Source organism: Ambystoma mexicanum, chromosome 13 (assembly GCF_040938575.1).
Source record: "Ambystoma mexicanum isolate Mex_15411 chromosome 13, UKY_AmexF1_1, whole genome shotgun sequence".
Classification (NCBI taxonomy): Eukaryota; Metazoa; Chordata; class Amphibia; order Caudata; family Ambystomatidae; genus Ambystoma; species Ambystoma mexicanum.
In genome coordinates this window covers 123,094,426-123,117,159 of record NC_090938.1, presented here as the reverse complement: position 1 = coordinate 123,117,159, position 22,734 = coordinate 123,094,426, and the positions used below count along the sequence as shown (strand labels likewise).

The window sequence follows — 22,734 nt, the reverse complement described above, 5'->3', positions numbered from 1 at the left end:
AGATTCAAGTAACTTTATACCAAAAGGGAGAAGAGAAATGGGGTGGAAATTAGCAAGAACTAGAGGGTTGAAAGCCGGCTTCTTCAAAAGAGTCGAGCATTTAAGCACAGGAGGAATCATCCCTTGAGCAGGAAAACTTCACTGCAGATGTCAAGTGGGGGGAAATCTTGGGGCGAATATCCTTCACTACAGACAAAGGTAGAGCATCTGCAGGAGAAGCAGATTTCATGTTGGTGACCGCAGCAATAACATCAGTGTCCCTGAAGAGTCCCACAAAGCAGCGGTAGAGGGCAAGGTTCCTGAGGGGGCAACAATATGGGAAGCCTGCCCGCCAACCGAGCGATTGCAATCAGTCAAGATAATATCCCTAAGTTTATCGATCTTGCAAATAAAAAATTTAGCAAATGAATCACAGCTATCCTGAGATGCAGGAGTAGCATGAGCGGGTTCTCTAGCCGACAAAGTGCGAACCACCATAAAAGTCTCTTTTGAGAAGTAAAGTACTTTTGTTTTTCTTTCTTAATGGCCAGATGGTGTATAGAGGTAGTAGCACAGAAAGCAGTCCGATCACTAGCAGAGTAAGAAGAGCGCCATTTGTGTTCTGCTTGCCTACGTTTAAGGCGGAGAGCTTTTAAATCTTCACTAAACCAACGAGCTTGAAGCTCCAGCAGAGGAGCAAGTGAATCAGCTGTAGTGGTAAAAACTTGGGATAAAGTATCAAAATCTACAGAAGGTAAGGCACTGCAACTGGTATTAATACGTGCGGCTATCATAGAAATATCTTCCACACGCCAGTTGCGCTTATCAGAAATAGGAGGATGAACAGTACCAATCAATTTGAAAGGAATAACGAAGTGATCCGACCAGGTGATACATATCGGGGAAGAGACTGTCAAAGAGTCATGCTTTTCAAAGACTAAATCAAGCTGGTTGCCCAAAATATATGTCACTGCAGTAACATACTGCATCAGAACGAGATCCTCCATTGCAGTAATAGATTTAGCAACAATTTTGTCTGAGGGGTCATTACACTTGTAATTAAAATCACCTGCAATAATCAGGTCCCCAAATGGAAGCTGGAGAGATGCCACAAGGTTCCTAAGAGAGTCAACAAAATTAGCGTCATAACCAGGGTTTGGGGGGTAAACTGTAAGAAAATTAATAGTCATAGAGGCAGACAGGGCCATGTGCTCTAAAAGTGCCTCCAGCCTGCAAATAGGTGGTAGAGGTAATATATTAGAAACAAATGAAGACTTGTATATAAAGGCAGTGCTGCCACCAGAATGGCTGGCTACCCGATCTGCCCTTAGGATATCATAACCAGCCAGGAGCATATGGCTGGTCAAGACGAAGGAGAGAGCCACGTTTTGCTAACCAGCAAACAGTCAGGCTTGAAATCGGAGAGTAAATCAAAACAATCAGCCGCATGCGTGGCCAAAGATCTCGCATTACACAATAGGCAGTTCAGACAATCTGAATTAACCACCTCTGCATATACGAAATCAGCAGATTTAAGTATAAATCCACGGGGCCAGCAAGTCACAGTAGGGGCTTGCACGATTATTGAATCCCATTTTTTTCAGAGCCACACCAGGCTCATGAGTAGAGGACCAGGGCTTCTGTCACTGCCACCCAGCCGGGTCCCAGACGGGCACAGACTGGCTTGCCTGTAGCACGCCTTCGGCGCACAACATGCTTGCCCGCTCCAGCCGTCCGCTTAGCCGCCGGGTTGGGATTACACATAAGTACTAATGCGAACAGTCCACGTGACCGCAAAAGGTGCGGAAAGGAAAGAGAGACTCTCGTCTCCCCGCTTAATAATACTAAAATGCTGTGGATCGAATTAGTCACCTAAAAGAGCACGGGAGATTTGGGGAGCAGGGATGCACACAAAACGTTTAAAAACAGGCAAGTGAAAATCACACACACATCATTTTAAAAGTTAATTTCAGCGAGATCATAGGTAAACAATCATTTATATTAAAAAAGGAAGAAACATGTACATGAAAAAATGCTGTTTAGACTAGCTTGCAGAAAGTAATGCTCTGTTGTGTTCTGCTATAAATAATAAGTATTACCCATAACATTGGCAAAAATTGCACTATAATCTTTATTTTATATATTGTTAAAAATCATTAGAAAATCACCCTGATGTTGCTAAGGGAATAGTATACATCTCTGTAACATGTATATTGTACTTTTTAACTTCAAACCCCGCACAACCTTTCAAAACACTTTGGTTTGTGATTTTAGTGGTTGTACACAAAGTGTCCATTGTGTGTTTACCAAGAACAGCCAAAGGTGGTTTGCACTCAGCAAGTAACATTAAACCATAGCCATTGATTATCTTAAAGGACATGCTTGGCATTGATTTTTCTTTATTTCAGACCATGCCTACACTACGGCAGGATTATTTTGACCTTTAACATGCAATCATGAATCCTTCCCACAGGGTGCACCCTTTTATGAAAGGAAATGCCTCTAACTTGATCAGTAATGTAACCGAGCATGCATGTGACATCAAAACAGCAGTATTGTATTCATAGGAAATGCAAGCCTGCAACCCCAGGAATTTAAAGTAATGGGAGATATTTATCTACTTCTTGTATCTTAGAGCCTGTCTAGCTTTGCACCAGCAGTTACAAGGAGCAACATTTGACTAACTAGGGCCATAGAAGGGGCGTGGCTTGATGGCTACGTGAGTGGACGTTCCTTGGAGGAGCTCCCGATGATCCGATCTTGATCCTGTGAAGAAGTGATGGTTTTCGGCGGACTTTCGAGCCCACGGTGCATCCAAGGGTGCATGAAAATGGGGGGCACATGTTGAGTGCCCTCCCCACCAGCGAGACTGCATATCCACAGAACTAGACTTCGAAGAAGGAGACGATCGCGCAGTGGAAGGGCAGCACCCAAGATGGCCGCCTGTGGACAAAGGGCCATAAATGGTCAGTGGAGCTGAGGAAGACAAAGTTGGCCGGAGCGTGGGCGAGCCCAACCAGATAGACGCGTCGCATGCGCCTCTGGCTGGAGGCTAGAACATAAGTGCGAGCCCCCACTGAGGAGGCCCTGGACCCAGCAGAGTGAACCCGAGTTCAGCGGAACCCTGCTGTGAACGGGCCGGCAAGCGAACCCCGCAAGGCGCTCCGCAGCGCCGAAGATACAGCTGGGCGTGTGGGCCCAACCGACGCTGCAGGATGTCCTCCAAGGTGGTGCGACCCCGGATCAAACAGCCCACGATGGAGGCCTACGCTAGGTCGCCCTCGGGCGCGGGAGGGGGCAAGAGCAAAGAAGCCCCCGCGGCGGCGACGAACCCACCGGGTACTATCCAGGAGGTGCTGGCAGCAATTGCCTACTTGAAGGTGGCTTGGGAGACGAAGTTAGGCCTGGCCATGAAAGAGCTGCAGGAGGGCCTAGACCTTAAGATCGGAGCGGTCCGAGAAGAGGTAAACCTGTTGCGCCAGGACGTGCGAATGATCGCGGAGCGCACTGGGGAACTAGAGAAGGAGTTGGCCCCGACCATGGAGGCGTGCAATGCACACGCTAAGGAGCTTCATGCCATCGTGCAACGAGTGGGCAATTTGGAGGACAGAGCAGAGCAGGCGGAGGGGCGCGCCAGGCGCAACAACATTCGCATAGTGGGTGTTCCGGAGGGAATGGAAGGATCGAACCCCACGGATTACGTTGAAACCATGCTGTTGCAGGAGATTACAGGCGGGGAGCTGACCCAGGGGTTCGCGGTCGAAAGGGCAGATAGGGCCCTGACCAGGACACCGGCCCCAGGAGCCCCCCTGCGGCCAGTGATTGCGAAGATCTTGAACTATCGTGACCGCGAAAAGATTCTCGAATTTTTCCGAAAAGGAGGTACGATAGAAAGGGGGTCAGCGAAAATAACGGCGTATCTGGATTATACGCTGCTCGTACAGCGGAGTCGAATGAACTTTGGAACGGTGAAAAGGAGGTTCAGAGAAGCAGGCCACTGCTACATGTTGCTCTACCCCGCCAGGTTAAAGGTGTTTTATAAGAACAGATCCCTCTTCTTTGAGAGGCCGACCGAAGCGATGGAGTGGTCGACCTCAGGAATCGGATGCTCAGACAGAAGCGGCTGGAGATAAGTAATGCGTTGCAGAGGCACCCGTGAGGCCATAGTTATGACATTGGGACTGGAATATAGTACGATACTGTGCTTGTGGGGAGGAAGTCATGGTATCTGCTGGCGGGTCCCGTTGAATGCACTTCTCCTAAATAGACGACTGGGAGCTCCTGGGGAGCACCCTCTGCACCCAATAGTAGTACACGTAGTTAGGTCACTGTTAGATTTGTGACACCCCGCGGGGTCCTCGTCCTCGGACACGAGACGGGTCCAGACGTGGGTAGGCCTGAGATACAGGGATGGAGCTGGGCTATTGTTGGGGGTTGGCGGGGGGGCGGGAGTTGTGTGCAGTGGTGTGAAGATGGGGAGGGGGGTATTGTTTGTGAATAGAAGGGAGAGAGCCAGGGAACGACCCAACATGGGGAGCATTATGGGAAGAGATGGGATGTAGATAGTCCGACCGGATGGCATCGGGTAATCTCAGAATTGTGACCTGGAATGTACGGGGCCTTAACAGCTACCTGAAACGTAACAAAGTGATGTTGTACTTAAAGAGGATGCGCGTAGACATAGCCCTGCTGCAAGAGACCCACCTCACTAGGGAAAGGCTGGAGGTGGTCAGGAGGAAATGGAAGGGCAATGTTGTGGGGGCGGCGTACTCGGCGTATGCTAGAGGGGTCATTACTTGGGTGGCGCCTCATGTGCCGTTTCAGATGCTTGATTCTACGGTGGACCCGGAGGGTAGAATGGTGGTGCTAACGGGTCTCCAGGAAAACAGAGAAGTGCACATCATAAATTTGTACGCCCCCAATAACGACACAGCGGCTTACTTTAGGACCCTCTATGGTAAACTTGGCCCCCTGGCAGGGGGTACGGTAGTGTGGGGGGGGACTTTAACTGTACCGTGGATCCCAGAATGGACAGATCCAAAGACAGGGCAGGGAAAACGGCACCAGCGGCTAAAGCGCTGGGTACCTTACTGAAAGACCTAGGCCTAGAGGATGCGTGGAGAAGGCTGCATCCCACGGATAGGCAGTATTCACACTACACAGCGCCATATGATTTGCACACAAGGTTAGACTACATGTTTGTAACAGCCGAGATAGTGAGAGACATAGAAGGAGTGGAATACAAGGCCCGAGTACTATCTGACCACTCACCCTTGGTGGTAGACTGGAGACACCAGCCCCCAAGACCGCAAATCCCTACATGGAGACTCAGGACCGAGGCTCTGCAGGACGAGGGGTTTCGGGAGGGCCTGAGGGATGCCATCGAAGAATACTTTGATATAAATACGGGAAGCGTAAGCTCTGTGGGCACACTGTGGGAAGCGTTTAAGGTGGTGGTACGCGGGGTAGCCATTTCCCAAGCTAAGGGGCTACAGGGGGGTGTCGAAAGGGAACTCCAAGAGGTGGAAAGGGAGCTAGAGGATCTCACGCGTTGCGAGAGCACCGCTCATGATAACAGAACCAAAGTAAAGGAGCTACAGTTGTCCTGCAGCGCACTCTGGGATAGACTATGCAGACTTAATTACAGGAAATATACAGAGAGGAAACACGCAGGGGGCGACAAGCCGGGCAGACTGCTGGCCTGGCTGTATAAGAGTGAGACCCCCCGCTCGGTGATTAGTGAGATTAAGGATGAGAGAGGTTGCATATGCAACACCCAGAAAGAGGTAAATGAGGAATTCCATAAGTTTTACAGACACTTGTATGAGGACACGGGGGAGGATATGTGTCAAGACATACTGGACACATTGGAGGACATAGAGCTGCCCACCTTGGATGATCTAGAACGCACCGAATTAGACGCACCCGTCACCTCGGATGAGCTGGAGGTTGTGATTCAGAACTTGCCCACTTGCAAGGCCCCGGGTTCGGATGGGCTGCCCAGCGAGTTCTACAAAACATACAAGCAAGAGTTGCTTCAGCCACTGCTTGCCACTTTCAACGAGGCTGTAATCATCCCACTCTTGAAACCAGGCAAGCCGGCCGTGGAGTGCGGGTCTTACAGACCGTTGTCCATGCTTAACCAGGACAACAAAATACTCACAGCGGTGCTGGCTAATAGACTGAAGAAGGTGATTAAGAAACTGATACACCCAGATCAGACGGGATATGTCCCAGGCAGGAACATCACCGATAATCACAGGAGGCTACGCCATGTCATAGACCAAACCGAGGAAGACACGGGCGAGTTGGCTATAGTGTCGTTAGACGCGGTCAAGGCCTTCGACTCGGTACGATGGCCCTGGCTGAAAGCGGTCCTGAAGGGGTACGGAATGGGACCTGGATACCTCAGATGGGTCCAGTTGTTTTATAGCACCCCGATGGCGAGAGTCAAAACAGGGTCCACAGTCTCAGATTCTTGTCGGCTTTGCAGGGGGACCAGACAGGGATGCCCCTGGTCACCCATGCTATATATACTGGCATTGGAGCCGCTGGCAATATGCCTGCGACAACAATATGGGGAGGTGGGCATAAGCACTGTCAGTGGAGAGCATCTGATATCATTATATGCGGATGATATGCTCCTTTATTTGCGTTATCCAGAAGAAAACCTGCAGTACGTGCTAGAGGTAATAGAACGGTACGCCACCCTCTCGGGCATATCGGTGAACCCTGGAAAGTCTAGTCTGTTCTCTTTGGGCAGATATAGGAATGTCCCGGTACAGAGGCTGTCTGTCCTGCCAATACCATGGCAGCCCGTGACATTTAGGTATTTGGGAATAAATATTTACCACAAGATCGAGGCAGAACACAAGCATAACACGGAAAAGGCGATAGAGGGGATCAAGAACAGCATGGTATTCTGGTCTAGATTGCCCCTGACCATGACGGGGAGGGCGGCCTTGCTCAAGATGGTGGTCCTGCCTAGACTCTTTGTAAACGTCCCGTTTTTGATACCTAGGAGCCTATTCGCGAAACTCCATAGCGTGTGTAGGGGTTTCGTGTGGGGCAGCTCTAGGAATAGGGTTGCTCTGTGGAAGCTTCAGAACCCATGTGACAGGGGGGGAAAGGCCTGCCCAATTTTGAACTCTATTACCTGGCGGGGCAGCTGCAGTACGTGGCCAGGTGGCTTTCAGCTGAAGACTCGGCAGAAGCTAGGCTTCTGCGTGGAGACACAGCCCCATACTTTCTGATGGAAGTGGTGTGTTTGTGCAGAGACAAACTGGTGGGCAAGGGGCGGCTACTGAGGCTGGGCTGGGAGATCTGGCACAGGACATGGAAGATTGGGGGGGACTCGGAGCCGTACTCTCAGCAGCCCCCTTTGGCGGCGCTGTGCGGGAGCGACTCTCAACTACTTGAATCGGTCTGTAGATACTGGGAACAGGTAGGCCTGGCCACCCTCGGGGACATATGGCAGGAAGGAGAGGCAGTGGACTTTCAGAGGTTGCAGGAAGAGACGGGGGTACATGGTGGCCAATATATAACCTACACTAGGCTTGTGAAAAAGACTAGAGAAAGATGGCCCGAGACAGTGCTAGCGGAAGACCCTGATGCCTCCCTGGAAACCATGTATGATGTATCGGAGGGCGGGCACGAAATATCGAGGATATACGAGCTCCTGCGAGTAAGGGCAGGGAAAGAGTTGCTTCAATTGAGACAAGATTGGGAGGAGGAGGTGGGAGGACCCATGACGGACGGGCAATGGGAACGGGCCCAGAGGTACCACAAAAAGGTGTCCCGAAACGCGAGATTCCAACAGCTTCAATTATACGTTACCCACAGGCCTTATTTAACCCCAGTAAAATTGCAAAGTTTGGGGGACCAGCTACGCAGCAATGCCCCAGATGTGGGGAGGTGAATACGGGACTGCTACACATGTTTTGGGCTTGCCCGGAGGTGCACAGATTTTGGGACGAGGTCAAGACGAAACTGGCTGGTGGGGGGGTGGTGCTGGATGTGGAATCGGCCTGGTCATGCATGCTTGGGCATTTCCCTAGACCCCGGCATTCAAAACACATAAGCAAGATGAAGGACCTGGCTTATGTTTTGGCCAAACGTAGGATTGCCATGGGCTGGAAGGCGGCCCACAGACCTAGGGTGGAGCTATGGTGGACGGACCTCTTGAGGTGGGCGGAAGCTGAATCTGTAGTCTGGTTTGAAGCGGTCACCAGGGGGGGCGAGGAGGAAGTAGGGCCCTAGCTGGCCTGGCGGCAATTTGTGGCCTCTATGGCAAACCCTCACCAGGGTAACAACGGAACAGAGGACCCGGATGATGACTGCCTAAGTACCGTGCTACCCAATGATGCTCCTGTAAATGACATGTGAGAACCGGCTCTAGTTTAAGGGGGGGGGGGAGTTGGGGAGTTCTAATGAAAATGTGCTGGACTATGATGCTTTCTATGTTTTGAAACAGTTGTAGTGTGTTTGTTTGATTTCAAAATAAAATAAAAATATTCAAAAAATAAAAAACTAGGGCCATAGAAATGTACATATGTGACATTTACTATTTGTTTGCGGCTACTTATAAAGGTTATTGGGGAAATCTCTACTAGACCCTTAGAGCTTCAAGTGTCATATGTTATAGTTTGACTCTCATTGATTTTCAGCCCTAGCTCCTTGTTCCCCAGCCTTAGCTCCTGATTGCCGGGTGATGCCTGATACCCTGTACCTGCTTGTATAACCTGCTCATTGAACACTTTTTTTAATCTTTGGAACAACAGTGACTATTGTTTTATTTCACACACACAAGACAAGAAGTCATCTGTTACGATTATTAAGGTTACTGGACAATAGACCTCCCATACATTAAACAGCGAGCTCTAACTGCCATAAATAAACCTGTCCAGTTTTCCACATTGATACAAGACCATTCCCTTTTACAAATGCACACTTTAACTTGCATGGTTCATTATACCTTGGGATGAAGTATTGCTGTATTTTGCTGAGTGACAAATTTGCATTATGTAAATTGGCGTTTTTTAATGTATTCAAGATTCTGACCATAATTTCAGTTTTATGCAATGCAATATACCGTGCTGTGTCTGTGAGTAACCCATATTTTTTCTACTCAGCTAGATACATTGTGCAAGTGGATGGAAAGCGTGGCCTCTTTCGGGGGCTGACCCCTTCCATAGTCTCCAGCACGCTTAACACAGCCTCCCGCATAACTCTGAAGAAGGTAATTAGCTTGCAATTACAGTTTGTACTGTGGGGTTGCAGGAATTGTGAAGAAACATAAATGTTACTTTATATTTTTTAAATGTATTTAGTAGGTAGGTACATTGTTTATTTCGCATTAACAAAAAATCCATAAAAGATACAACATACACAACCATTACAACCATTAGACACAATGGGCCTCATTACGACCCAGGCGCTAATGGGTTAACGGCGCCGTAAAAGGCTGCGGCGCCGTTAACCTATTAGCGCCTAATTACGAGGTCCCTTTGCGGCACCCGACCTTAACGGCTGGTGTAGACCAGCCGTTAAAGTAAGGACCCGCAAAGTGACCTTGGTGCTAATTACGGTGCCGCAATTTGCGGCACCATACTTGGTGCCTTCCCCCATTCCCATTGAGCCCTATGGGGCAAAAATGGGAATGGGGAAGGGCCATGGAGGAAGGGGGAATTACCGCCCCGCCAACCTTGTAATGGGGTGGTAATTCCCCCTTTCTCCATGGCGGAGTCGGTAACTTACCGGCATGGACCATGGTGCTAATAGCACCATGGTCTTCCGTCAGGGTCGTAATGAGGCCCAATCTATTAAAAATTCAAACATAAAAATCATAATTCAAAATTAATTGGCTTTTCATACAATTATTATGACAATTCCAAGTACAGTACAATGATAAACGAAAAAAGTCATCAATTAAAATACAATAAATTCAGCCATGCAATAACATCAGAATAATCAATTAAACTTAGAGCTATGCCTTTCAGCCTTCTGATGTGAAATGAGACAACTTGGTTTTGAGAATTCCCTGAAATACAAGATTAATTAGCTTTCTACAATTTGTAAACAATTTCTGGTGCAATACAATAATAACAATAACATATTACTTACAAAAATCTGTAATTTAAAATACAGTAGGTTCACACCATTTTATGGCATCATGATTGTACAATTAGGCTTAAAGCTAATAAAGATTTCCAACCTACTATTGTGGCAAAAGGGCTGCCGTATCATGTATTCCCAAAACATCATACTATGGTAAATGATCAGACCCTTGAACAATCTATCCCCAAGCCATTCAAACTAATTTTTAACTGGTGCCGCTCTACCGCAACCAAGTTTTAATCTTTGTTCGGTCTGCTATTAAACTATCGTATACCACCATAAGGTGTTTTGCACTTTCGATCACATCTGATCTGCAATCTCTGTTCTCCTTAGCTAAGCCCATTCTCCCACCTTGGACCTCTAGCGTGGTGATCAAATTAAATTTAAGGTGCAAATATTCATAAAGACTCGAATTATAGGGATAAACCAATAGGTGTAGAGGTCTATTTATCCGTTTTTGATATTGCAGAATACACTCTACTTTGGGCTTTGCTTGCTGAGTCCTTGAGGGATTGCACCTGATCCATGTGCCAAGTATTCTTTTAAAAGTGGTCTTTTAATGTGACAAGTAAACAACTGTTGGATCAAAACATATTTTGAAGCCTCATTAATTGGCTTTATTAATCAGCTTCATTAGGCAAGAATCTCTGAAACCATAATTTATTGCAGTATGCTTCGCCTCAAACATGATGTGTAAGAGGGTGTTTTCTGCACTGTGAGCTAACTTCCAGTGTAAATTCATTAGTGATTTTTTATGCTGACCATGTACACTATTGAGTCCTAGTTCTACATGGAGGTGTTCAATTGATAGGCTCCTAGGGCATTTGGTGAGAGACTTCAGACATTGTCTGTCCAGTTTCCCAAGAACACTATTAAATTTATCACCCCATATTTCGGCTCCATACAGAATAAGTGGAGGGATTTTTCCCTCATACACAGTTATAGTGGAGTCCAACGAGTACCAGCTGTGTAGGAGCAAAAATCTAATAATAATGCCCATTTGTTGATTCTCTTTTAGCTCAATCTTGCTCACTTGGGGTTGCCGGGTCAGCTGCTCGTCTATAGTGACACCCAGGACGTGGGTGCAAATACTCCAAGAATAAGTACAGCCTGCCCTGCGTGCACTAGACATGAATACCATGATTTTGGATTTTAGGGAGTTTATAGTTAACCCGTTTTTCTTGACATACACATTCAATTAGGCCGTTGCTGCTGGAGTCCTTTTGCAGTGTAATTCAATAGCAACAAGTTATCGGCATATCCAAGCCACTGAATGTAGCTGGGGCCCAAATGCTGTAGTTTGTTGATATTATCAGATAGCAGTTCTTGTGAGAGGTCTGCAAGGTACAAGTTAAAGAGGGTGGTGTACAATATGCATCCTTGTTTTACGCCTACATAAGTAGGCAGCATGTTTGTAGTATCTCTCAAGGATGTCTATCTGACCTTGACACTTGTGTTCATGTATAGCAGCATGATCATGTTGAGCAATCCTAAAGGGATTCCCCACTTCATCAATTTCAGCCAGAGAGCTTATCGCCATACAGTATCAAGGGCTGCCCTGAAGTCAATGTTTCAAAATACGCCAAGCAAGTTCTACAATGTATGTCAAGGTCAACAGATTAAAAATGGTACCCATACCCCTGCCAAATCCGGTTTGATTAAAAGGGATGATGGCATATTGTGTGTGCAACAACAGATGCTATTCAGCCAAATCTACTCCATAGTGATAATCCTGTAGACCGCTGGGCTTTGACTCGAGCATGGTTTCATTGCTTATGGTTAGGGGCACGAACTAAAAGCTGGACAGATAGTGTGCAACCTACAGAGTGCCCCTTTTGTCAGTGGCCGGCGGAGGATCTCCTACACTTTGTATTGTTCTGCCCACATTATATAGACTTAAGACGGAGAACACTTTTGCCACTACTCAGATCGGCCGGCATGTTTTAGGCTAAGCCTGCCTTATGTTATTTGCTGTCGGCAGCTACGATTCCAGTGGCGTGGGATATGGTGGATTATTTGAGACGGGCCTGGTATCGGAGATCCAAAACCGTGGCACAGAATTTAATTGAGCTCTCAAATTTTAATCATAATGAATTGTTTGGCTGCTCTTTGTGGATATTACCTGATTACACACATGCACATTTTAAATCGGTATATATTGTTTGTAAATTTATACTCTAGATATTTTTTTAATACGTTGAATTTACTTTTGTAATGTATGCATTTTTATTCTGTTAACGGTTTATGGATAATTTGTTTCCGAATAAACTTTTATGATGATGATGATGATGATGCTATTGGAAGAAGTCCAAGCATTAAATTCAACCAATGGAATATGAGCAAACCTTTTGGATGGAATATATAGCATGGACAGAATGCAGTCATTTCTCAGATAGCCTCTACACCCTTTTTTGAGGACAGGGACAATAATACTTTTGATACACCTACTCGGAAGAGTACCACTCCCACTTATCATCAAAAACAGAACAAGCAACACCTCTTCCCCCCATAGCAGATCATTAGAGCTGCCATCTGGACCCGGCACCCGTGAAGATTTGGAGAATTTGATAATAGCGACTATGTCAGCAACTTTGCCTCTATAATGCCATTTCTGTAGGGTGGCTTGGATACAGACCACTACCAATGCTCTCTCTTATGTATTGCTCCCAATTCTTGGACAAGGCACCTACCATGACAACATAGCCATGACAGCATAGGAAGTTTGTACTGGTTTAATCAACTTCCAGAAGCCCTTTGAGTCAGGACTACGAATTGTCCCAATCAAGGCCTGCCACTGTGCTTAAGTCTTTCTTTTGCAATGATACCTCAGCCGTTTTCAGTTTTTCTAGCTTTAACAGCTACACACAATTCTAGACTACAATGAAAAGATGTACTAAGTATGCGCAAGTCACGCTTAAGTTCTCGCTTGCCATCTCTTATGTCCTTATCAAACCCATGTTTTTGGTTACTTGTGGCATTAAGTGTGTGCTTAAATGTGGGAGGTCTGTTATTTTTAGCGGTGTATTCGGGCAACAAGGACTATTTTCATAGCATTCTAAATTCGTTGTTGAAATCGTCAATGCTCTTGTTCTCTCCACAGTACTTGTATCCTGTTCACCATGGCGCCAACTTTGAATGAAATGCCAACATAGGTCACTCAAACGAAGAAACAGCTGCCAACTCTGGTACTGCTGGAGACATCGAGCAATATGTGGTAAATAGGCATTAACCTTATTCAAGTTTGGGGGATTCCAGCTTAGTCTATCAAGGCCAGTGTTAACAATCAATTGGCCCAAGCCATCATTTGAAGGCTTAGTAGTACATACGGCTAGTGAGATTAGCTGGGGGTAGTGGCCACTCTCCTCTCTTGGGGAGATTGCCAGGTCTACCTTGTGATTAAAAAGGGTATGGGAGATGAAAAAGTAATCTGTGTTGGTAGCATTCTTAGTGGAGACCCTAGTATAAACCTGGCCGGCCTATCACTTTGCCAAGAACCATTCAGCATAATTAGTCCATGCTGCACCTAATAATTTTGCCCAAGCCACCTTTGTGAATCATATGTGGTTTGCTTCAATACAGAAATAGGGATTTCATCATGCAGGGGGATCAACAGGGATTTTAGAATTAAAATCCCCTTAATCCGAACTTGGTGGCTTAGATGGTAGCACTCCAATAGTTATTTAACCATAGTAATAAGAGATACATAACCTTACGACTTGGAGGATGGTATAGGTTAAGAATTAAAATAGCATGACGAATAGAATCATTGGTTTCCCAAACCGAGATACCTGTAAAAAGCAGGTCAGCAGCAATCTCGATTTTAGTTAAATTAAATGAAGGTTTCATGCTAATTACTAAACCCGCTTTAGGGCGGCCTTGGCCCCCTTTGAGGCCACATTATATATTGTACATCTGGATTCAAACTCTTATTTCCTCAACTAGCCATGTTTTTTGCAAGCCTACGAGACCATAGTTATCTGCATAAGCAAGAAGACCATCCTACCCAAACAAATGTGAATGACCCCTAGTATTCCAAGTGACTAAAGTAAACTGTTAAGCTAGGGTTGTGACTGTCGTTTTACCAGGAGAAAAGAAGATAACCAACGCCGACTCTTAATGTCTGCATACCAAATTCCCATGATTCGCTTCTTCGAGTGAACCTGTCTAATACCATTGGTACTAGTAGTAATCTTAACATTGAGTACATTTCAGTTTGGGCATATCTCCTATTCCAATGGCCTTCAATGTTGGCAGATGATTATGGATAGTGGCACAGCGGTTATTTGGGCGATATTCAGTATCACGCCCATGGTTAGTGGCCCGATCATCATATAGGCCAACAACATATTCTAAACAGCAGTCATAACCATGTTGCACAAAGTCAGCTTCAAAAGTAAAAACTAAATCCAAAATGTCCTCAGAATACAGGAAGCTACATGCTTGTTCTCTTACATTTATTCGACAAGCTCTATGTCTATGGAAATTAAGGAGCGTATGGGTATAATTTTGTAAAATAAAAACAGTATGGCAGAACGATTGAATACACACTGTTGTCACTAACTTCCTTGGGAAAGAACTCCCCCATGTGTAGGGTGACCAGATGTCCCGATTTTGCTGGGACATTCCCTGTATTTTGCTCTTGATCCCGGCCTCCTGAGACTTTTTCATATTTTGAAACCCTGTCCTGGGATTTGAGGGATGGCTGGCTATAGTCCCAGTTTCTGCCGGTAACCCTTGAACAAATGCCGAAATCGGGCCGGGCATGGGTCTTCATGCTTGTGTTTCATACGTGCCTCCTTCTTCCATGGCTTCACTCCTCAATGAGAGTTCTGAGCTTTCAATAAACACATAATATGCGTGGAAAAGGCAGCCGACATAGAAGTAAGACTACAGCTTCATTGGAGTCCTAGGTTTGTTTTAGTCATTCCTTTGTGTTTATGTCAGCTGAAACTGAAGTCCTATTTCTATGCGGTTGGCCCGTCCTGTTTTTTTTTTTTAATCTGGTCACTCTACGCATGTGGCCAGGGAAGGGCAGTAACTACCTGACTCAGACCCCGGGGGTGGCTATTTGCGGGAGGGCCACATATGGGGGGACCAACCTCTGTGTGGTGAAGTTGGCTCACTAGAAGACCTGTCATACCCCCCTTGTGAGGGATAATAGTCACCAGTCATTGCCTTCCCAGCTATGTTGGAAGAGGAGACTCTGAGCTTCTGCACGGAAGAAAGGTGCAAGAGACACTCCACTGGGAGAGACTCTGCAGTTCGAGGACCGGGGAGCATACGCGATGCTGGCTGGAAGACAAAGCTTTCCACTGGGCAACACACAGACGCAGAGGCAGCCAGGAAATACTGAAGAGCCCACACAGGGATATTGGGTCACTGGGGCGTACACTGCATGCCAATTGAAAGTAATTGGAAAGCCTGGGAGAATCTGAGCAGGGTAGCTGGGGGGACCCTGGCAAGCACATGAAGTTGTGAATGAAAGGTGGGTAAAGACCCACTACTCAAATGGAAAAGAATATGAACATATGAGAGTGTTACAACATTGGAAAAGTCCTGGCAGGTGAGTATACCAGGCATCTTGAATGCGTGTCTGGGACCCCCACCCAAACTGCAAATGGTTACGTTTTAGCCAAGTCCTGGCAGGAGCATACACCAGGCCATTTTTGTTTGAGTCAGGATACTCACACCTGAACTGTGCGGAAAGCAAACCAGAGGAGAAAGTAAAGAAACCTTGTGAATGTTGAACACCTGGGGGAAGGGAAACTAGTCCATTGGAAGGAAGAGCTTGTAAGGCGAAGAAAGTACAATCTCTTGATACACAAACCTGGGCTCTCGTTCCATGGAATACAAGGGGATTAAGCAACTTATTGACAAAAAATGAATTGCTTTGTGTCTCAGATCTGTGCATCTGGATAGTTCGTTTTGATCGTTGTTGACACAAACCCCTAGGTATGTGAAGGCAGAAACCTCTGTGATTTTCTTGTTGTTTAGGAACCATTGTTCTCTTTTCGGTTTATTTCTCCCTCTTCGAGTTGCCAAATCTTATAATTCTCGATTTTTCTGGGTTGATAATCATTTTGTTAGCGGCCACGCAGCTCTCAAGGGCACTTAGCTGATGTTGGAGGCCTATTGGGGTTTGATTGACTAGAACTATGTCGTCCACATAGATTAGTCGACCAATTGTCACGCTTGCTATTTTTGCGGGAAAAATTCTTGAGTCTACAAAAGCGTCCTCCATGTCTGAGGAATAAAGATTATACAATTCGGGTGCCAATGGGCAGCTTTGCTTTAACCCAATGGTCGTAGGGATAGACTCAGACAGTAGGCCTGCTTGATTTAGCCTCACTCTGATTGAGGTGTCTGTGTGTAGATATTTTACGTTATTGAGGATCACTTCTGGGCAGTTCCACTTTTTTAGCTTTTTCCACAAGTTGGGTCTATCCACCATATCAAAGGCCTTTGATAGGTCAATAAAGGCCACAAAGAATTTCACCTCCTTGTTTCTTAATGTTCTAGCTTTTAGTAGGTTTAAGATAAATATATTCAATGGGGTAACTCGTCCCTTTACAAAGCCTGATTGCCATTCATCTCTGTGGCCTGCTAATACTGCCCATTTAGTCAGGACTCTTAGCAGGATGGTGGCAAAGATTTTCCCCGTCACATCCAGTAAGGCAATTGGCTTGTAGTTTTCTGGATTAGTCTTCCACAAGGTTGGAACTCTTCCAGATTCTAAGACGTATTTAAAGAGTTGATGTAGAACTTTGGCCCACTCTATTGGATCTCTTTTCAGTCCCTCATTGGTCAGGCCATCAGGACCCGGGGCTCTTGAGTTCTTCAATTTTCTGATGATCTGCCCCAATGTAGATGTGTCAATGTCGAGCGGGCCTTCGTCCACACTTTCTGACGCCAATTTACTTAGCAGTATCTGTAATGGGAGTTGCCTTTGTTTGTAGTACGATAGCCATTGGGTTTCCAGAATTGGATTAGCTGTGAGGGCATCTTGAGGGGTCTCCTTTTCGTTTATCAGGGCCCACGTTTCTGCCGTATTTCTCTTGCAGATGGTGGATATCATTTTCTGAGAGTCTTGATTTAGCATTGTTTTCTTATGCATAATAATCCAGTTGTGGCATTTTTGTTTTATTTTCCGAATTTCAGTAGCTTTCTCAGTCACTTTAGATTCCTTTAGGTGTTTTAGTTCTTTTCTTAGGTTTCTTTTCTTCATGACCACTGCTCTATCGTATACATGGCGATTTGTCATTGTTGGTTTGGTGTTGCCCTGTTTGCTAATGACATTCAAGGTTTTAAGTAACGGGGACATAGTCGGTTGTCTGCACGGTTAACTGGGACTGGAGCCCAGTTATCATTGACGTCAGGTTGTTGTTCAACGTCGGCAGTTTAGATGGTTGCATTGTTAGTCTGTTTCTGCCAGGCTTAATTTTCAGCTCAAATGGGTAAATTTGCAATTTTCTTTTAGCTGATAAGTTGGAGCATGTCAACTTAACCGGATTGTGATCACTCGATTGCGTGTTCCCTACTTCTAGTTTTTGTATAAATCTTGATAGATTTGTTGAGACGATTACGTAATCGAGTATCGCTTCTGATTTCAGGCCCCGTCAAATTGGCTTGCCTGGAATGTCTCCAGATGTTAGTCCGTTTAGAATTATACAGTCCTGTGATTGTACCGCATTCCTCCAGATTAATCCTCTTATTTGTTTCGTTGTGGCTCTTAATAATTTGTCTCTAATTCCGTTATTACTTTCGTCTAAGCAGGTGCAGTTAAGGTCCCCAACCATTATTGTCCAGAGACCTTGCAGTTTCCCTCTTAGATCGTCAATTATGGTTAGGATATCTTTAGGAAGGGATTTGTTTGATTTCGATCCTGGTAACCAATATATGTTGATATGGATTAGGGACTGTGAGTGTGATTCACCTAACTCTTTTGATAGTTCCATCCCAAATATTTGAATGTAAGCTGACGGATTTGCTGAGTAAGTTAAATTCCAAGTTTAATTTGTCCTTTATTGCCATCAGAAGGCCATCCATTGGTCTTCCTGTTTACCCTTTCAACGCTGCATTAATAAATGCAGAGTATCCTTCCATCAGCGGGATTTCTCTAAGCCATGTTTCTTGCAGGCATAACACTTCAGGTGGTTCTTTAAAAAATTCATTTTTTGTCAATAAGTGGCTGAATCCCCTTGTATTCCATGTAACGAGAGCCCAGGTTTCAGGTTGAGATTCCTTTAGGCGTTATTGAGGTTTCATTTTTTCCACTGCCAGCTTGGCCAGCCATTCCCATCTCGCCTGCTCTCCATCCGCAAACTGAGTCGGGTGAGGTTGTTTCATGGCTCTTTTGTCATGTCATATGCCTCTTGGAATTGTGCTTTCTTTGTTAAAATTCCCTGGTCTTTTTCAACGGTAGTCGTTAGTTCTTTGTTTTTTTCTTTATTTTGTTCAGTTAACTTTAAGCCCATTCCCCACAATGACCGCTCTTTCGTTAACAATAATTGATGGATTAGTTGTGAGGGGGTGGAAACCTGCACTCTGTCCATGTATGTTTTATCTGGAAATTCGATTAGAGCTATATCTATGGAGATTATTAATATCAGTGTTGGGACATGATGCAGGAGTCTTAGCACGTTGGCCTGGTTTAGAATTAGACCATCATTTGTGTGTAGTATTCTTTCCAGAAGTAGCCCTCTGCCCTTTTCTTCAGGGTGTTGTCTTAGTTTAGGTAGTCTCAATGGATTTATCAGACGTTTGGTTCTCCAGTGTTTTGATGACAATCGTCTTTATTGTAGTCTTGATATTTAGGCGAATACGATGTGCTCTTCTGGTTGGTAGTTCTAAACTCCAGCACCAGGATAATCACTGGGATTCCCAGCCCCCCATCCACAGTTGTTTTATATTTATTCCTTGGCTCTTTTTTTGGATGTATAGTAACGATTTTCCTTTTAGTTCCTATGTCTACATTATTAGACGTCTTTGTTCGTTTTTTGTTTTAAGGTTGAGATTTCATCTTTATTTACTTCTCGGTCCAGTTGACCCGTTTCTTCCACTTCCAACTGCTCATCCTCCTCCTGTTCGTTTTCTTCTTTACCCGAATCATCAAAAGAACTGTTTGCTGTTGAAGTTGATGTATTTTCAACCGAAATTAAGTAGGTAGATAGTTCCATTAAGTCTGGTTCCGAGATGTCCTTGGTTATTTTCTCTTCATCGTCTTGGTTTATTACGGCCTGTTCGTCAGCTTTGTTTATTCGGCTGGATCTTTGACTAGCCTTTACACCACTCGTGTCTTTTGGCATTGACAGGCATTTAAAGAATGTCCTACTTTTATTAGATTTGCGTGGCCTTTGGCTGGATTGATTTTTCGGTTTCTTAACCGTCTGCAACGTACAGACTATTCTAGATTTCTGGCCAACCATAGTGGGTTTATCTTTTGTCTGATTAGCTGGTGGCGCTGGCATTGAGTTCACTTTTTTCTTAACCATTTCACATATTTTTGGTGCTGATTTGTCGAGTGTAGATAGATCTTGTTCCGTCCTGATTTGTTGGGGGTGTGGGTGTCATTGATTAGAGTTTTTCCTTTTCCTAGATACACATTTGGCTTCTGCTTGGGAGGCGTTATGGGCCTTATTTGTTAGGCATGGTTCCTGGCTTTGATTCTTTAAATGAGGGTCCTGTTATTACGACGGGGTTTGTTCCGTAGAGGGTTGCTGTAAGTTGAAAGTGCCCTTCTCCACTTCCTCCCTACTGGTCTCAATTGGGTTTACAGTCTTGATGCTAGGTTCCCTTGCGGGGCGGATTATGGAATCAATATTAATGTCTCCTAAATCCTCTGAGTTTGTTCTTTGTGTTGATCCTAGCGGACACCCCTCTAATGGAACTTGTTGACCTGTGTTCTCTTTATTTAGTTGATCCTTCACCGTCTCCCTCCCCTGGAACCTGGGATTGTCAAATCCTCCTAACGATTCTCTTCGCAAACTCCTCCATCTGTCCCTTTTTTCTTTCATGATGGGTTCCAAGATGTGGGTTCCAAGATGGTGTGCAGTATTTGTGAAATTCTTTGTTCCACGTTAAGCATGTTATTTTGTAGGGCCGTGATAAATCCTTCAATAAAGATGGTCTTTGAATGTACCATAGCAAGGAGTGTCGGGTGGTCCTTTAAGGTGTCTGTGGCTTCTTCGTGCTGTTTCATATAGGGAGCCAGAATTGCAGCCATTGTTGTGACCATCAAAAAATTATCTTTTTCTGGTCTTTCTTCATTTGAACCGTTGTTTGGTCGAACTCCCGTCATTGTTTGTGGGACCTCTATCAATTGTTGTTCTTCTAAGTGAGTAGTTTGTATAAATTGATTTTTTGTTCCCCCCAAAGTTGTTTGCGTGGCTACCTCTATGGACAGAATATTTTTTTCCATAAGTAAGGATTTCTCCAACAGTACGTCATCTGAAATTTTGTTTGTTTGTGAATATTTTTGAGAATCTTCTTTACTGGATGGAATGCGGTCACACCAACCTAAATTTAATAAAGATTGTTTCCCAAAAAAATAATTATTTCTGTCCTGGCCATTTGGTGATGATAAAGAACGGGGTTTCTAAGGCTTTTTTTCTGAACCCGCATATCGTATTAAATCCATTTTAGATGGTTTTGAACTCATTCTTTTCTCATTTGTCAGGGACCATTGCCCAAGAGGTAGTTGGTCTAGTTGCGTGGTATGGGTGTTTCGTGGCACCTTAGTCGTTACTGGGAATGTTTACGTTTGTCTAGGTTCCTTAATTGTTGTTTCTCTTGGTGAACTTGGCGCTGTGTCCCGTTGAGTATGAGACCCAACCAAACAGACTTCTTTCGTGCTCTCTACAGGATTTAATAGGTCTGAAGATTGATTATTTGTGATCGTAGTTACTTCTTCCTGTTCATAGAACACGTCACTTGTCCTTTTGTGATTTAGTTGTTCACTTTGATATACATTTAAGTTGTTTCCATGAATGAACTCCGTGGGGATGTGGTCGTTGTTCGTCTCCCGCTTATCCTTGTCATCTAGAGATCTAGATGATTGCTCTGTATAAATGTCATTATGTGATTGCCTAATCATGTTGATGGTCGTAGTAGGCACTAACTTCTTTCCTTCCTCCCTCAACTGTGACTCGATTGCTTCCATAGTTTGGTCCGTTGGCATTCCAATGTTTACTTTGATCGTCAATGGGCAAGTTTTTCCCTTGTGGTTTAAGTCTTCATTCACTGCGTGGAAGGGTGGAGACTGAGCGCTCGCTCCACAAGGCGGCGCCTCCTCTGGCGTATTGTTCTCTGCGGTGGGCAAGTTTTTCCGTTGTGGTTTAAGTCTTCATTCACTGCATGAAAGGGTGGAGACTGAGCGCTCGCTCCACAAGGCGGCGCCTCCTCTGGCTTATTGTTCTCTGCGGTATCTTGTGGATCCACTACAGTTATGGATCCTGTTATCTGTTGAGAGCTCGAGGGCCTCTTGTGCCTCCCCACCGATAAAATTCCAAGCACTGTTGCTGCCATTGATTTACCTTTGTGGTTTTAATTAGAGACCTAGACTCACGCTATGTACACCAGAGATTAAATATCACAGAAGGCAGGGTCAAAGGGGACTATGCCCCAACAGTCTCCCGTCTACAAGCCTGATTAATCAGGAGAGATTATTGCCACCCTGTAATATAGTTTGTTTCCACTTTGTTTCCTTACACTGCTAGATCAGCTATAGCAGAGATTAGAACTTCTGAGTACGAATAGTTTGTGGGATCAATATAGGCTTAGTGAGTTCTGCTTTTCACCAGAAGAATGTGGGGGAAGTTTCTTTTGTGCTTGATCGGCAGTTAGTACTAGGCAGTGTAGGGGAACAGATACAAGTGTTCACTTGCTTCTACTCCTTGACGCTTGCCTAGCCTTACTGGAAGGTTTCGCCGCCAAATGTCCTGATGCCTAGCTGTATGAGGGACAAAATACAGCAGTCCTTTACGTTGCTGGGCTGGGCTTAAGTTACTGACTGTGCGGGTCAAAGGCTGAAGCCCGCAGTCCCCGCACAGCGGTTGCAAAAATATAGAACTGTAGATTCAGTATGCTTTCGTGATTCCTCACATGTTTAGTTACGGATGTTATCTGAAGTCTCCCAGCGCCAGGCCAGATCCAGCAGACAGCCAGACGGCCTCAATTCCGCGCCCTCTACACGCGCTGGCTCAAAGCTGCAAGGGCGGCTGCGGCACGATTTTAGGCTCCACTTCCTGGTGGGCGAGGCAAATAGGCGGGGCCAGGGGTCACTGTGCGCCCGCTTCCAACAGCGCTTAACTTCATGATTCCGGGTTCAATTTACAGGTGGGCTAACAGCGTTTCAGTGCGTTCAGAGACACACTACTCGTTAGGTCCAAGACAGCCAGACAGCCTCAATTCCGCGCCCTCTACACGCGCTGGCTCAAAGCTGCAAGGGCGGCTGCGGCACGATTTTAGGCTCCACTTCCTGGTGGGCGAGGCAAATAGGCGGGGCCAGGGGTCACTGTGCGCCCGCTTCCAACAGCGCTTAACTTCATGATTCCGGGTTCAATTTACAGGTGGGCTAACAGCGTTTCAGTGCGTTCAGAGACACACTACTCGTTAGGTCCAAGACAGCCAGACAGCCTCAAT

At 45.5% G+C, this 22,734-nt stretch overlaps 1 protein-coding gene across 2 annotated transcripts in view; it reads left to right on the top strand.

The window, feature by feature from the left end:
* MTCH1 (mitochondrial carrier 1) overlaps nt 1-22,734 on the top strand; it is a 1,187,755-nt gene that overhangs the window by 290,059 nt on the left and 874,962 nt on the right. For both annotated transcript variants that reach the window (XM_069633419.1, XM_069633420.1), the window contains exon 3: nt 9,111-9,217. In XM_069633419.1, coding sequence (XP_069489520.1) covers nt 9,111-9,217 — 107 coding nt within the window. The remainder of the gene's footprint in view (nt 1-9,110; nt 9,218-22,734) is intronic.